The sequence below is a fragment of the Pantherophis guttatus genome, chromosome 7 (assembly GCF_059756535.1).
Source record: "Pantherophis guttatus breed Tessera chromosome 7, ASM5975653v1, whole genome shotgun sequence".
Lineage (NCBI taxonomy): Eukaryota > Metazoa > Chordata > Lepidosauria > Squamata > Colubridae > Pantherophis > Pantherophis guttatus.
In genome coordinates this window covers 75,996,192-76,011,705 of record NC_142069.1, presented here as the reverse complement: position 1 = coordinate 76,011,705, position 15,514 = coordinate 75,996,192, and the positions used below count along the sequence as shown (strand labels likewise).

General features: G+C 38.2%; 1 protein-coding gene across 10 annotated transcripts in view; it reads left to right on the top strand.

Moving 5' to 3' along the window:
• Positions 1-15,514, top strand: part of TAFA5 (TAFA chemokine like family member 5) — a 439,448-nt gene that overhangs the window by 139,591 nt on the left and 284,343 nt on the right. For all 10 annotated transcript variants that reach the window (XM_060684145.2, XM_087874259.1, XM_060684146.2 and 7 more), the window contains exon 2: positions 9,613-9,762. In XM_060684145.2, coding sequence (XP_060540128.2) covers positions 9,613-9,762 — 150 coding nt within the window. The remainder of the gene's footprint in view (positions 1-9,612; positions 9,763-15,514) is intronic.

Here is a 15,514-nt window from a genome sequence, read left to right as displayed (position 1 = left end):
TATAAGGCATTTCTATATTTATAGTTTATTTTCAGTTATCTTCCTTGCATGGAATGAATGTGCTTTTTTTAAAATAGTTTGGTACATAGTCTTTAAACTGTTAATCATAATTGCGAAAGACTTTTTCGAAATTAAATATTATCAAGCCACAGTCCATGGATGCATATCTAAAATTTGGCGTTTCAGAGCCAGTAAAGTTCATTTTGCAGTTACTTAGATTGCCTTGCATCTGTCTTGTAGGGTCCTTTTTTCTAGTCTGGAAACATCTTTTTGGAGTTTTTCACATTCCCCCCCCCCTAATTTTCAATTCTGAACAATTTGTTATGTGAGTAAACCTAACTACCTATTTCTTAGTCCTAACTCCAGATGATTTATAAAAAAATTAAAATGCACCAGGCACTCATCTCTAGAGAATTCCCATAGGTAGCTCCCAAGGTGGCTCAACGTCTTAGCCGCTGAGCTTGTCGATCAGAAAGGTCGGTGGTTCGAATCCCTAGTATAGGTCTCCTGTGTGAGCAGGGGGTTGGACTAGATGACCTCCAAGGTCCCTTCCAACTCTGTTACTGTTATTGTGTGCATCAATTCAGTGTAACGTACATATCTTCTATTTTTGCCTTTCCTATTCTTTAATAAGCATATTTAAAAACCAGCAAAGTTTTAGTAGTGCGAAACTCACAAATTCAGATATGGAATGCTCTGGAGAACTCTGAATTGTTTTGCTTTTATTTCAGATCACGGCAAACCACCTCTGGATCCTTTCTCATCTGGGGTTCGTTTGTCAATTTCAGGAAATAAATCTTCTGAATGGAAGCAGTTTGAAATATCCGAGCAGTGGTTTGGCCCTAAACAAGGCCAACACGGGGCTCAATAGGATCATTTTGTTGAAAACACTGAACTACACCCCCACAATGATGTGGTTTAGAGGAATTCGTTTTGTTCATGGGCTTGTTTTGCAAAATGCTAAAATTGAAACAGATGCAACCAAGGAAGTAAATATTGGATAATTGTAAAACCTAATGAAATAATTATAGAAGAATTTCACCAACTGCTGTTTCTTAAATGCAAGTCTAATTTGTAATAAAATCGAGATTCAAATTATTACACCTTTTTTTCTACTCATTTTGTGCAACAGACTTGACCTTCCTTCCTTCCTTCCTTCCTTCCTTCCTTCCTTCCTTCCTTCCTTCCTTCCTTCCTTCCTCACATTAGAACAGCATTTCCTAATGCCATTCATTACTGTATCCTGATATCGAAAAAGACTTCCACATGAAAAGGGAAATCAAAATGGTGACTGTGACCACCTTTAAAGCGCTCCATGGCTTAGGGCCGGGGTACTTACAGGACCACCTTCTGCCACCAATTGCCTCCCACCGGCCGGTTCGCTCCCACAGAAAGGGCCTCCTCAGGGTGCCGTCAGCCAGACGATGTTGGCTGGCGACCCCCAGGGGGAGAGCCTTCTCTGTGGTAGCACCTACCCTCTGGAACGATCTACCCCCAGAGATATGAGTGATCCCAGACCTCCGGACTTTTCGTCGGGCCCTAAAAACCTACTTTTTCTAGTTAGCAGGGCTGGGCTGATTCCATGTTGGTTTTAACATTTGATACTGATTTTTAATTGAAATGTTTTAAATTATGGGCCAAATTTCATTTCATTATTTTTAAAAATTATTTTAACTTTTGTGTACAAATGTTTTTATTTTGGCTGTTCACCGCCCTGAGTCCAAAAGGAGAAGGGCAGTATACAAATCTAATTAAAGATAAAGATAAAGATAAAGTAGTAGTATGATCAGAATCTTGTCCATTTCTTATTTTCTTTTGGTCCTATGAGATTTGGATGCAATACATCTTATGGTAATTAATGATAAATTGAAAGAGAAATGTATTTTTAACAGTTCTAATATTCAGATCTATAATAATTTTTAATTACAACATGCATTAAAGTGTACTTAAAGAAATTTAACTGTAAAAGGAAAGTAAAATCATACATTGGGTAACTTTCATTCTGATTTTGAATATTTTAGATAAACAGTTAAATCAGATTGGGGAAAAAACCCAGGTTAGTCAAACTTAAAACTGTTACGACACATACAATGCAAAATGCAGATTTTTTTTCTTGATAGTTCTGTTTAGTAGGAAAGTATCTGTTTTGCATGCATATCTCGACGTCTCACGTTACAGAGACTCAAACACACAGAATTTCAGAAAATTGAGAGCTTTGAATTATCTTGGGCATACTGTATTTTATGGATGGATGGTAATACTAGAGTTGCGATGGTGCAGTGATTAGAATGCAGTACTGCAGGCTACTTCTGCTGCCTGCCGGCTGCCTGCAATTTGGCAGATCGAATCTCACCAGGTTCAAAGTTGACTCAGCCTTCCATCCTTCCGACGTCAGTAAAATGAGGACCCAGATTGTTGGGGGCAAGCTCTGTAAACGGCTTAGAGAGAGCTGTAAAAAGCACTGTGAAGCGGTATATAAGTCTAAGTGCTATTGCTTTTGCTACTAAGTATGAGTCACCATAAAATAAATTACCCAGAGTTCTTCATTGGGCAGGTGTGATGATTCCCAGGGATGCTTCCCCAGATACTCCTCTAGAAGTCAGCTCAGGGGAGGACGAACCAGTTCTTGGCACGTCAGAAGCTGAGTTGATTGATGGCTCTGAGCAGCCATCTGTGATGGATTTGGCTGAGGCTCCAGGTATGGAAAGCATGCAGCTGCAGCCAGTCAGTGAGACAGAAGAGGAACTGCCTTGTACACCTGATCCAAGAACATGTAGAGCAGAGATAAGGCAGGAGCAGAGAAGGTCAGCCAGACTACTCGCGAGGAGAAAACCTCACCCTTCTTGATGGGCTGCACCGGAAGCTGGTTATTTAGCACAGCAGACAGATGCAGGAGATGCTGGGAACAACATGTTTGTTTCCTAGCAATGTGTTTTCTGCTCGTTGTAATTCCTGTCTCGCTTTGGATTGTGCCTTGACTTGGATCTTGCCTTGGAAATTCTGGACTTTTTTTGCCTTGTGAACTCTTTCGTTGTGGATTTAAGTTTGCCTGGTGGATTTATTTTGATTGAGAAACTTTCAAGTGTTTTGTGGACTCTTTGGTCTGTGGACTAGTGGTGGGTTTTTACCAGTTTGCCCTGGTTCAGGCACACCAGTAGTGGCGGCGGCGGGAGGCTCCACCTATCTGCCGGACGTCATCATGGATGCTTTGCGCATGCACGGAAGATTCTGCGCATGTGCAGAAGCGCCATGCATGAGCGAAGCAAGCACGCACGCACACACACTCCCAATTCTGAACCGGTAGTGAAGGTAAGTGGAACCCACTACTGCTGTGTTCTAGCATTGGTCTGCTCATGCTGGACTTAATTGGGACAGTTCTGGGGTTTTTGGTGAATGGAATTGCTGGAGAATATTAATAAACTCACTAAACCACAGTTATGTGTGTGTGTGTGTGAGAGAGTGGGACAGCACAGTAGGGCAGAAAAGCAATTATTTCTCTACTATGTAATTTATTATGAATGCACTGTTTTTTCTTGCTTGATTTATGACCACAATTGAGCCCAAAATTGTCCATACACCTATTTCGACTTCAGATAATCTAAATCAATTTTATACTTTTATAGAATCACAGAAAATTTGCCAAGAATTTTCAAAGTAGGTATCATCTAGTGCAACCCCCTGTTTGGTGTGCAGACCCTGCTAAAAAATTTCCACAAGGATGAATTATTTTGGTCTTTGACCTCAAATAAATAAATTCAATCATGCAGATGTATATCTAACGTCTGCTTAAGGATTTCCAGGAAAGAAGTACATACTACGAAGCATAGAGTTGAAAGCTCCTACAATCAGGCCCTTCCTCCTAATATCTAATCTGAATCTACTTTTTTAGAGTTTGAACCAGGGTGAAATCCAGCAGGTTCTGACAGGTTCTGAAGAACCGGTAGCAGAAATTTTGAGTAGTTCAGAGAACCGGTAGCGGAAATTTTGAATAGTTTGAAGAACCGGCAAATACCACCTCTGGCTTGCCCCAGAGTGGGGTGGGAATGGAGATTTTATAATATCCTTCCCCTGGAGTGGAGTGGGAATGGAGATTTTGCAATATCCTTCCCCTGCCACACCCACCAAGCCATGCTCACTAAACCACGCCCACAGAACCGGTAGTAAAAAAATTTGGATTTCACTACTGGTTTGAACCCATTGGGTCGAATCTTGCCCTCCAGGCCACACAGAACAAATAAGCTGCACTCTCTCTAAAGTAAATCTTTCAGATATTTAAAGATTGATATTCCCCATCAACAACCTCTTCTGCAGGCTAAACATCCCTCACCGATTTCTGTGTTAATATTTCTTATCAATATGCCACCATTTTACTTAACTTGCTATATATGTGTATATGTACATGTATATCAGTGGTGAAATCTGAATCGGTTTGCCACCGGTTCGCTGGCCGCGCATGCGTGCTGTGCTCCAAATGTGCGCTGCTTGCATGCATGTGCAGTGCACGCCAAACAAGTGCTTTGCATGGAAAAAGGAGGCTTGGGAAGATAAGTAGAACAGCGAGGGGAGGGAACAGCTGTGCCGCGTGATTTAGATTAGCTAGAAAGCAGGAAATCCTACTTTCTAGCGATTTTAAATCGCGCCGCACAGCTGATCGTCGGAAATACTGGTTCAGAGGAACCAGTAGCTTTTTTTTACTACTGCTTTGCCCGAACTGGTAGTTTTTATCACTATGGGTTTACTCGAACCGGTGCGAACCGGTAGCATTTCACCACTGATATATATGCATATTAATATATGGCTGATTTCATTTTTCTCCTTTCTCTTAAGAATTTGTATGAATACAAAGTACGTATGAGTTGTACATTCCTTTTACTGTTTTGCTGCCCCACCCATTACTACATGTAATGTATTTTTAAATATATTAAGCCTGCATTATTGCTTGTTCACCCTCTTAAGGAATCCCACAACTGCAGTGTGTAAGAATGTTTATCATACAGCTGTGCCAAAAGTAAAGGCTGAATGAATGAGATGGAAGATTAAAGCCAGTAGACTGAACCTGTATTCAGTGATTGCAGTTGTGCGGTTTGCCTCCTGAATGCTGATGAACTTTCATGAATGGTCCCATATACTTTTCAGTCCAGTATATTTTGGGCAATAGTGATTATTGCTTGTGCTCAGCTAAAGCTTGAGATAAATAGCAAAGCTTTTCTTAGCAATCCAAAGCTTCATCTTATCTCTCATAGGACTTCACACTCAAGAATGTGACATACCGTATAGCAAAACTAGAAAAGGCAATATGTACCTTGGTTTCTCTGAAGATCTGAAAACAGCCAGGAGTAGCATGAAACCAGACAATTCAACAAACTGAGAATTTGTTTAAATAAGTCACTGTTTTCTATAGCAATGCCACCAGCTCAAATATTCTTTTATCATTCAACAAGCAGGTATAATTGATTATGCTTAAATTCAGACGGTGCTCCTGTTTTGTGTAGGTATCCGAATCTTAAAATGATATTGTGAAACCATTTTATTATCTTGGGTCAATGAGGTATGTTTGCATATTTATTTAAATCTAAGAGTTTTAGAGTTTCATTTCTTAAATTATTTGCCTGATGATTGTTTTAGCTTAAGGACTATATTTCCTGCAGTTATGACATTAAAGAAACAAATGAGTGCAACAGTGCAAAGAAGGCAACTGAAAAATCACAGGGAATTGTAATTTCTAAATTTCATTGAATACTTCCCTCCCCCCCCCCCGAAAATGTAATTTTAGTGGTATGTCAGACATTTCTTTCTTAGTTCTTGCTTTTGGTCTCCAGAAGTTGCTTTCAGTAATAATATATTCTATATTTTTCTTTAATCAAAACAGAGCCAAAGTATTTTTGGAGAGAGAACGATAGATAGATAAATAGATAGGTATCTATCTATCTATCTATCTTGCTAAATACTTGGGTAAGGCTAGTAGAATGATAGTCATTCAATGTTAAGTAACAATTTTTATCTTTGCTAAGAGCCTCATCATTAAAATCAGATATGTGAAGAATGTGATAGGAATTCAGTGTGGAAAGAAATGGAATGTTTTGTCAAATATATTGCATTTTGCTTGAAGTGGGCTTAGAATTTTGAACATTTATTATGATGAACAAGCAAGAGCAGTAATGTTTGTTATATGATTATTCTTATTTGCATTTACCAAACAACGCCAGTGGCATTCTTGAGCTCTTCAGCGTAATTTTGTTTTCATTTTTGTTTAGCTGCTTTCACTGTCAAAAAGAAACAGCCATACACAGGTTTATGGAATAATAAGTTGTTACTTCTACAACAAAATATTGTTATTGTTTGTAATACAAAATTTATGTTTGTAATTTTGCTTCCTATTTTAAACTGGAGGCATAATTTTATTTTTATTTTTTTACTTTTCAAATTATAAAACGTTTCCAAGCTATTTATTATATAACATTTCTAAGGGATTATTGAATTCAGAGAATCAAGCATTCATGAAAGAAGACATGCAAGTTGCCAACTATAGTATTTTACTGTAACTGCATTTTGATACTGAATTGGCTTGAAAGTCAGGTCACAAAAGTATTTTGAATGAATTGTGTCATATAAAATACAATACTTCTGCAAAATTGTCACTTCCATGGACAGAGATTTCCTTGATAGCAGAAATACTGCTTTGACTTCCTTGAGCGATCTTCCCATGTGCCACCAATTATGCATTTAGACTCCCTGCAGATGCTGCTGTTCACAAGAACATATGACTTAACCCTGGTTTTCATTAGAAAGTCATTATATGCTAGAGTGATTCACCTTATTAGTAATGTAATGGTCATACACAGCAGTCTTTCTTTAATTGAAGAGAGCTAAATATATCAGAAACAGCTTTATTTTTTTTTAAAAAAAAGACTTTGAGGCTTAATCCAACCTTTTATCTGTTATATTGTTTGAAAAATTCAGTGTGCAATATCTTTACAATCAAAAATGTTCAGAATACTACATAAATGTATCTAGGTTTAATGTGTGTGTGTATTACATAACATCTTTTATATATATATACACACATACACACACACATGCGTGTATATATGTATGAAAATGTTACATAATATATATATATATACACATATGTGTGCAAGTTTTGGTGTATTCGGGTCTTTTCCCATGTAAGATTGAGAGTATCTTGGTGACGTTTCGACGAGGTCCCACTCGTCATCTTCAGGCTGGTGTCTTCGGCTTTGTGCTTTCCTCACACAAGCACGAAGCCGAAGACACCAGACTGAAGATGATGAGTGCGACCTCGTCGAAACGTCGCCAAGATATTCTCAATCTTACACGGGAAAAGACCCGAATACACCAAAACTTGCATACCCTACCCGTGAAAATCTACAAATACATATGTGTGTGTATACATACATATATATGTAAAAGATGTTACATAATATATATACACACACACACATATGCAAATGTATATGTACATGAGTGGCGCAGTAGTTAGAGTGCAGCACTGCAGGCTACTTCTGCTGACTGCTGGCTGACTGCAATTTGGCAGTTCAAATCTCACCAGGCTCAAGGTTGACTCAGCCTTCCATCCTTCTGAGGTGGATAAAATAAGGACCCAGATTGTTGGGGCCAATATGCTGACACTGTAAACAGATGAGCCGCGGTGGCGCAGTGGTTAGAGTGCAGTACTGCAGGCTGCTTCTGCTGATCACCGGGTGCCAGCAGTTTGGCAGATCGAATCACCACGCTCAAGGTTGACTCAGCCTTCCATCCTTCCGAGGACCCAGATTGTTGGGGGCAATATGCTGATTCTGTAAAACCACTTAGAGACAGCTGTAAAGCACTATGAAGCGGTATATAAGTCTAAGTGCTGTTGCTGTTAGAGAGGGTTGTAAAGCACTGTAAAGCAGTATATAAATGCTACTATTGCTATTGCTATATGCATATGTGTCCCTTATAGCTTAAACAGTGATCATTAAACGTACGTAACAACTTTTCTGATTATTAAAACTGTACAACGTATCTTATAAATGTTTTTATTAATTTATTATAAAAAACCAGGGTTTGGATTAACAGCCACAATGGAAACAAAAATTTATATGGTATATAATCACATTATCTGAGCTAAAACAAGTTTATCTTTAAGGCTTTTGTTTACAGTAACAAAAAAGTAGAGCTGGGTTACATAAAAAGTAGGATATGTTACACAAAAAATTAAATGTTTCTTTTAGACTGAAAAACCAGGGTCTCAAATGCTGTTAAGAGTCAGACAGATTTGTACAGAATGAGATGGAACTTCTTAATCACCAGAGATAAATTCTAGCTGGGTGTTTTAAATGGGGCATAAAAAATGAATTGTTGCCAATGGGGCGAGATGAATTTGGTCTTTGATGCTGGTGATTTCTTTAAAAGGTTCACATAAATTAAATGTTTCTTGTATATCTTTTTAGAATGCTTGTATTATTCATAAAAGGTTAGCTTGTTTATTATCTTTTTATTGCAACCTGAGTGTAGAATGATGGATTTCCTTAGACCACCTAAGTTTTATGACTGGAATAGATTTAGACTAGGAGTACACTGATTTATGCCTCAGTTCTTGAACCAGTCTGTTATGCTAGTTTTATAGCCTTGTTTACATTGATATCTTACGTCTGTCCTATGTGTGTACCATAATATGGCTTCCCACTTAGTTTCATTGAACTTATCCACAGCTTGCCACCAGGATTTGGGGGATATTCAAGATATTTGTCATATCCAGTTAAAGGAACTGCTTTTTTCTTGTTCCTGCTCTTTAATATTTCTGAGAACTAATCCCCAGAACAGAGACACTGCTGGACTATACTATAAATTTTCACAATAAAACGATAAATATAACATAGATCCTTATGTCCTGTACAGTTCAAGGTTGACCAATAACTACTGTACTTTTCGGAGTATAAGACACACTTCCCCCCCCAAAAAAAGTGGGTGGAAATGTCTGTGCGTTTTATACAGCGAATGTTGCCAAAAGCCTAGCCCACCCGCTGGCTCCCACCTTTCGGCCTCTGCCTCTCAGCAATTTACCCATCGGTGTTGTCGCCCCCCCATTGCCTCTGTCACCTATCGCTGCCTCCGCGTGTCCTATTTTCGGCCTCTGCGCATCCCGTTTTCAGTCTCCCATTTTTGGCCTGTTCCAGGTGGTGGGGATAGTCGGCGGCAGCGATCCCCACAGCCCGGAACAGCTGATAGGAGGTATTCCGGGAGGCAGATCCAACCGCTAATCAGCTACTCGTGCTAAATCAGGCTTTGCTGAAGCTGACCATACTGTTTGCTGTTTGCTGCAAGGAGGCAAATTGCTGGGAAGCAGAGGCAGATTTTTTTTTCTTCTTTTCCTCCCCAAAACCTAGGTGTGTCTTATACTCCCCAAAAGCTAGGTGCGTTTTATAGTCCAAAAAATATGGTAGTTTACATTTCCTTTCCTCAACATATGGATGATAGAGTTCTTCCCTCCCCACAATCAATTTACTCTTCCTCCTTGTCTGTTGCAACATTGGGTCAAAATGACTCTTTTGGATTACGATAGTTATTGACTATGATACCTGTTGCTGGTTTGTTTGTTTTTTCCAGGTCAGTTGGCTGCAGGTACGTGTGAAATTGTTACTTTGGACAGAGATAGCAGTCAGCCTCGAAGAACTATAGCCCGACAAACAGCTCGTTGTGCATGTAAAAAAGGACAGATTGCCGGCACTACAAGGGCAAGACCAGCATGTGTAGATGGTAAGAACTGAAGTATAACTTAACTTAGAACCCATCTAAAATGGAATCAAGTGGTTTATTTGATCATATTGTAAGGAGTTATTTAAAACTGCTCATTGAGTGCTTTAATGCAGAGACGATGTCTTGCTGATTCTTGCTGCTGCCTACATTTGACAACTCTTTTGTTTGTTTTCCGATATAAAGGCTTTAACCTGGTATAAAGCCTGTAGCTTGTTCTGTCAATGTGATGAAATTGAGAAATGTTAGGTCATTTTCTCAGCGCAACCACATTGACAAATTGGTTGTAGGTCGGCGTTTTTAATCATTGTGCGCAATGATCACCAGACGGCGGGGTAGAATACCACTGCCTTTTTCTGTTTGTTTGGTTTTTGTGCCAGAATATATATATATATATATATATATATATATATATATATATATATATATATATATATATATATATATATAAAATCAAATTGGTTTGTGTCACAAGGTAGAAAATGGTCATCCCGCGCTGCAGCATTTTTGAAGTGCTACACCTAAAGTTTGTTAGGTGGGTTTTCTCTCATTTTGTTTAAGGGTTAAGCGTTTGCATGTAGTCATCAGCATTGCTGAACCAAAGCTGCTTTTTCAGGAGGCAAATGCACTTTCTTGTTTTTTTGTTTTTTCTTTTGAAGACATTTCATCCAAGAAGTTTCTTCAGCCCTGACAGGATAGTGGGGAATGGAAGGATTTATATTCCTTGCAGACAGCTGGTCATTTGCATCCTTTCAGAGGGCCGTTGAAGCACTTGGAGGTTTATCTGTGTCCTCAGGGTCACCTGTGTAGGGCTCCTGGTTCGTGTAATCTGCAATTATTTTTCCTCTGAAAATCCATTCCTACTCTCACATCATTCAAAGGGTGTTGGTTTTATAGCTGTATAGCTAAAAGTCTGTAGAAACTCTACAGACTTTCAGCATTGCTGAAGTACAATGCTCTTCAGTCTTTATGTTAATGTTAATCATATGATGAGCATTCCTGCCTGAAAGTTAATGTGTTGGTGGAGAGAAGCTATAACAGTACTAATGATATTAGAATGGAACTGTTATGTCATACCTTTTATTTCTGCTATCCTTTCCTTCGTTAAAGATGTCCTTCTGTATGACTCACTGCAGATGCAGTGTGTTGCCTGCAGCTTCAAAAATGATGATGTGGAGGGAGGAGGATGATATTTTATTTTAATTTAATTTTATTTTTTTGTCGTCTCAAGTGAGCAGCTCTGTTCCTTCCAATATAGCAGTGGAGCAGAATAATGCAGGCTTGCTAATGAAAATGTATTAACGAATATTCCAGTTACAATTAAAAGAAAACAAAACAAGATTTTTTGTTAAAATATGTGACATTAAAAATAGCATGTTTGAAATACGATTCAGAGGGGGGGGAAGGATCATTCTATAAGAAAGTAATTTTTGATTTCCTTGAAATGACTCATGTTTGAACTATCTTTTTATGAAAAGTGCTGAGCTTTCATAAATAATTCATAAAAATTTGAAAACCCCCCCACCATCAAAAAGCAATATAAAGGGTACTTCATTGGTAAATATGAAATATTATTTAATCTATTTGTGTTTTGCTTTCAATCTTGTTGATTTTCTGGTTGCTATTTGAATTCTCCGTCACATATTACTATGGTATGTTTAATCATTCTCCTTTCCATATGACACCCCACATTCAATGAAAATAATTTTCTGAGCTGAATAATTTATCTCCAGCTTTCCTCTAACTGAATAGATTAGTTTTGAAAATCTTGCAAATCTTTACTCTGGAAAAGCAGATATAGGTATGGGGAACATAGTTCATCATATATTTATAATTTTGGAACTACTTAAGTTGAATAAGTGGCATGGGGCCAGGTTATCTGAGGATAGTTACCACCCAATTACCTCTGCTCATCCTAGTGGAAGAGGTGGGCTGTGGGTCCGTTTCTAAAGAGTTTGATCTGCAGGACCCCGGAAATAGGCCTTTTCTGCTGTAGCACCTGCCCTATCGACACTGGCAATTACATCTGTAACATTTGAGGCACTTATGATCATTGCAAAGAGCATTTAGGTGCTATTATGAAAACAATATTCAATAAAATGTAAGTATTAATTATTAGTATAAGGGTTGTTGACAAATATGAACAATTACTCACCGAATGTATTGAATAGTCCTTTAGAATTATTTTTCATGAAGTTCAAGCCCAAGAAATATTACAGTAGGTGGAAGATAGGTAGATAGATAGATAGATAGATAGATAGATAGATAGATAGATAGATAGATGATAGATAGATAGATAGCCTGTTTCCCCCAAAATAAGACATCCACTGATAATAAGCCCAATCGGGCTTTTGAGCCCATGGCAATAAGGCCAAGCACTTTTTTCAGGGTTCAAAAAATATAAGACAGGGTCTTATTTTCGGGGAAACACAGTAGATAGATAGATAGATAGATAGATAGATAGATAGATAGATAGATACGGTAGATACGGTAGATAGATATATACGGTAGATAGAGAGATGAGAGAGAGATGATAGATAGATGATAGATAGATAGATAGATAGATAGATAGATAGATAGATAGATAGATAGATAGATAGATAGATATGGTAGGTAGGTAGAGAGAGAGAGAGATGGTAGGTAGGTAGATAGGTAGGTAGGTAGGTAGGTAGGTAGGTAGGAGAGAGAGAGAGAGAGAGAGATGATAGATATAGACAGACAGACAGACAGACAGACAGACAGTGTCAGCCATTTTCCCCATTTTGAAGTCCCATTTTGGCACTTCAGGGCTGCCACCCTGAAGTGGGAACAGGAGAGGGGAGGAAGAGAAAACTAGAGGATTGTAGCCATAATAATAGTCTTTCTCTTGAGAACCAAGAGTTTTCCCACCTGATGCAAGGAGGTGGGGGTCTAAGACTGAGTGAGCCTTGGTCTGTGACCTGATTGGATCATGTGATGGACTGCAGGGGAGGGGAGGGAAAAAACTCTACTTTTAATTAGGGGGAAACACGAGGGGGGCTTCCCCTGATGTGCCAATATGACATGCCTAATAAATCTATACTTTGCCTGCCTTGGAGTTTTGATTCCATTGGGTTTGTTACTTAGAACCCTGACAGATAGAGAGGGGGGGGAGGGAGGGAGGGAGGGAGGGAGAGGGAGAGTGGGAGGAGAGGGAGAGGGGGAGGAGAGGGAGAGGGAGAGAAACATCTCCCAGGGATTACAATGTCTCTTAGTGTTTGGCCATGTACCTGCACTTGGGGGATCTGAGTATATGCTGGAACCTGTGAATACGTTTTATTGAAATACTTGTATTATATTTAAAGTATTTGAATTGATGGCTTTCTTGTTCTTGGTTATTTATTTTTTTTATCTTGGCTGCCAGTTGTCAAATTCATTGCATTATAAAAAGCTGGGGAGATGTAGCACAGATTCTGTATTTGTCTTCCCGTTGAGTTGATTTCCTGGTCTGGTTTACCTAGGGAGGCTGAGAATGTCATACCTTCATCCAGCATTCGTTTTTATTTAATTTATAAACATAAGACCAGAGTACTGTAGAGACAACATTAGTTCCATTCAATAGGTTTATTTATTTCTTGCTGTGTTAGTTTTGAAAACCTACAAGGAACTATAAGTCAAAACTGATTGTTAATTGAATTGTGATTTATGAGTCTGTTACAAAAAACAAACAGCCTGGTTTACTTTTCAGCTTTTTAAAATTTGTCTTTGTAAGAAGCAATATAAAATATGGTGCACTATAAATAAAAAACAGGAGTAATACATAATTAAATTAATGCGCTATGACTCTGACCCATGAAATAGTTATGGCTGCAGTTGGACTTTAGGTCTCTAATTGCACTAACTCCAATAGTTGCTTTAAATAAAATAGTTGCATCTTAAATGTAAATATTCAGTAAAATAAAATGCAATAATAATAAAATATCTCACCTTACTGTCTTCATGAACTGAGCTGACTTGACAAGTATATTTCACATGGCTAAAATAGTTTTATGGGTTGTTGTCCATTATTTTTTAAAGAAATACTCCAAATATACCGAAGAAGACCTATTGACCTATTGGAGGTATTTCACTGAAGATTTAAGACTTCATAAGGTTAGAGAGCTACCTTTATTTATTCATTTTGTCACCAGCCACTAAAAAAGTAACTACTTTTTTAAAAATACTGGGTTACAAAAGGCTGCTTGGCAGGTCAAATGTAGGCCGTGGGCCATAAATTGATCAGGCCTGCTATAAAGTTAAAGGTAAAGGTACCCCTCACACATATGTGCTAGTCGTTCCCGACTCTAGGGGGCGGTGCTCATCTCCGTTTCAAAGTCAAAGAACCAGCACTGTCTGAAGACGTCTCCGTGGACATGGGGCCGGCATGACTAAACACCAAAGGCACACGGAACGCTGTTATCTTCCCACCAAAGGTGGTCCCTATTTTTCTACTTGCATTTTTTACATACTTTCGAACTGCTAGGTTGGCAGAAGCTGGGACAAGTAATGGGAGCTCACCCCGTTACGGGGCACTAGGGATTCGAACTGCTGAACTGCCGACCTTTCGATCTACAAGCTCAGCATCTTAGCCACTTTACCTTTATTTATTTTACTTTATTTTTATAAAGCCACTTTTTACCTTTATTTATTTAGATTTATACAATTGCTAAATCAACATTTGATTGGTGGCAAAGAAGAATGAAAATTAGCAATATTTTTTTTTAACAATTAAACAATAAAAGAAATCAGGTTCTACCATCCAAGGCTTAACATTAAACTGAACAATGGCCAAAAAAGACCCAGGTTTAAGTGACTTCCAAAAATCCATTGAGATCAGAGACATCCAAATTTCAGGAAATACGCCATTCCAAAGGACAGACACAGTAACAGGAAATATGCTTCCTAACTTCCATTAGATAGCATTGTTTAATTTGAGGAGGGCAGATCATGTCTTCTCTATTGGATATTGTGGTGGATATAATTGGAGGCAGAAGGTTCTGCAGATAATCCAGCATAATCCAGTAGAATCCAGAATATTCTACTTTATTCTTATTGTATAATGGTCAATTGAGGGACTACAGGTAGTCCTCAACTTAACAACAGTTCATTTAGTGACCGTTCAAAGTTATGACAGCACTGAAAAATGTGACTTATGACTGTTTTTTCAGTTATGATTTTTGCAGCATCAAAATTCAGATGCTTGGCAACTGACTCATATTTATGACTGTTGCTGAGTCCGAAGGTCATGTGATCATCTTTTGTGACCTTCTGATAAGCAAAGTCAATGGGGAAGTCAGATTCACTTAACAGCCAGGCTACTAACATACCAAATGCAGTGATTCACTTAACAACTATGGCAAGAAAGGTTATAAAATGGGGCAAAATTCACTTAACAAATGTCTCATTTAACAACAGTAATTTTGGGCTCAATTGTGGTCATAAGTTGAGGACTACCTGTATTTAGTGATTAACAATGCTAAAACAAAACAAAACAAAAATATTTGGGGGGGAAGAAAAAAGATTTAGAATTACCATTATTATACAGTTGGTGTGTTCTTGGCCAGCTCATACACAATAAGCTATTATTTGTTTTCATCTAACTTGAATTTAGATAAAGTAAAATTAATCTATACTAATTTCTTAGGTTTCCTTCCAATTTGGCGAAGATCGTATGATCAGCAGTACATCTTCATTACACAGGGAGATTGTAATATTACCAAGTAATGTGGAAATTAATGCAATTTATCAATTTGTCATT